The 2,017-nt window shown below is 43.6% G+C and overlaps 1 protein-coding gene across 1 annotated transcript; it reads right to left on the minus strand.

Annotated features, from left to right (window-relative positions):
- Positions 1-397: 397 nt before the first annotated feature.
- On the minus strand, positions 398-826 carry LOC126888654 (troponin T, fast skeletal muscle-like). Its single transcript, XM_050657015.1, has one exon. It carries the CDS (start codon positions 824-826, stop codon positions 398-400), a length of 429 nt encoding a protein of 142 aa, XP_050512972.1.
- Between the last annotated feature and the right edge of the window lie 1,191 nt (positions 827-2,017).

Consider the following 2,017-nt stretch of genomic DNA (forward strand, 5'->3'; position numbering starts at 1 on the left):
TTTGCCACTCCTGGAGATTTTGTTTGTCGTGTAGACATTAATTTTTGGGCTATGGTGAGGATAGCCCCTGTCTCATTCACGCTCTGTAATTTAATTACAGGCGGCTACGTGTTGCTTGTTGTTCGGGCAACATGGTGGTTTCTTCGTTTGTTTCCATGCCTTCTGTCTCTGAATCGCCAGATCGTCTCAAGGTAGGCGTCTCACCACTGTGTTTTGCTCTGGGGGGGGGGGGCTGGCTTTCTAGTCCTCGTGAGTTGTGGGAAGATTTATTTCTTCTTTTTTGGCTTCGGTTCTTCAGCCGGCGGTGGCTTTTTGGTCGCTGTGTTTTTGTCCTGTTGTGGCCTCGGTAGCTTTGGTTGCTGCTTCTCCTGTTGGTGTTGCTTCTCACCATCAACCATCAACATGAAACAATCAGTTTCCGAGTTTCTTTCAACTCTTTCAGCAGGTCGTCCATCCGGGCTGACATCTTCGCCATCTCTTCTCTTTGTCGCTCGATATCGGCAGTTAGTCGCTCCTTTTCGGCCCTATGCCGGGCTGTCTCTTCTTCATGCTTTTCTATCTGATCATGCTGATCTTCAAACAGGGTTTCGAGCTTTTGCAAGGCCACCTTCCTCACAGCCCTTCTTGCTCTTTCTCTCTGGGAGCTCTTTCTCTCTGCCTTTCTGGGGGCTTCATTTTCCGTGTCCTCGGTGTCCTCTTCGGAGTCTTCCTCGGATTTCATCTCGGTATCTTCTTCGGTTGCCCCTTCGCTTTCATCTGTTTGTTCTTTCTGTAATGGGCTAAGAACCACTTTGCGTGGATCTTCATGTGTTGGCGGAGTGTCCATAGGAGGGGGGTGATCGAGACCTAGCTCGATCAATCGTCTGGGGGGGGGGAGAATCTCTAATTTTGGCGAAACTTCTCGCCTCAGAGAGTGAGAAGAGCTCAACTGCTGTCTTGCTTACATTCAAGACTGAACTGAAAAGTTCACAGTTGAGCCACTCCTACTTCGTTGGCTGTGTCGCTGCTATTCCGCTCCGCTGCTGGCACGTCTTCCTCCGGTGGCTGGCACCGGATAACTACTAACTACTACTTCGAAAAAATACGTCTTAAAATCCGAATGATTTTATACCCGAACCTCTACCCAGGGTTTGATAGGATAAGGCTCAGTAAATTTTAGCATTATAAACTTGACCTCTATGACTACTTCGTAGAAGTGTCACCAAAGGCCTATGGTCTAAGTGTCTAAGGCAAGTCGCTCACCAACGTGGCAACCAAATGACGTGGCAATGGGATCGAAGTGGTGTGGTGCCCCAGTGGCAGGTAGAATTGCTAAACCTGTATAAACATATATGTGCGGCCTTTGATATGTGCGATTACTATGTTTAAACAGGTTTAGCAATTCTACCTGCCACTGGGTCATTACAACACTTCGACCCCATTGCCACGCCATTTGGTTGCCACGTTGGTGAGCGACTTGCCTAAGACTCTTGTCATAGAATCTGTTTAAGACCGGGCTGAAAGGACAATTTTAACCTAGAGATAAGCCACATACCTCTTAGGTCAAGTGAAATGATGGTTAAGCGTCCACTCATATTGAACCTAACCTAAACTACAGATGTTAAATGAATGGGAAAATAAAAAAAAAAATTAAACAAACTAGAGAGGTCAAATATTAATCCATTATTTGAAAGGAGAGCAATTTCTGATATAGTTTTTACCGAGAAACATTACTTACTACGATTTAAAATTGACACAAGAAAAACAAGTATGTATGTCCAAAATAATTATAGAATAGAAAATATAGAAAATTAAAGACGTTGCATACCTAAACATTAGGCCGGGCCGAAAATTTTTTTTAGATTTTTCTACACGGCTAGTTTCCAAAAGTTTGAATTAGTATTTATATAATCCTATACCAAATTTGGGCCGGTTTAAAAAATAGTTAACCGGGCCCCTGGCCCTTAAATATTTTTTTTAGTCAAATTTTTTTTACATCTTTTACAAGGCTAGTTGCTAAAAGTTCAAATTAGTACTT

The sequence above is a fragment of the Diabrotica virgifera genome, chromosome 7 (genome assembly GCF_917563875.1).
Source record: "Diabrotica virgifera virgifera chromosome 7, PGI_DIABVI_V3a".
Taxonomy (NCBI): Eukaryota; Metazoa; Arthropoda; class Insecta; order Coleoptera; family Chrysomelidae; genus Diabrotica; species Diabrotica virgifera.

Coding starts and splice junctions, on each gene's coding strand:
- LOC126888654 (XM_050657015.1), bottom strand. CDS start 826: ATGGACACTCCGCCAACACATGAAGATCCACGCAAAGTGGTTCTTAGC.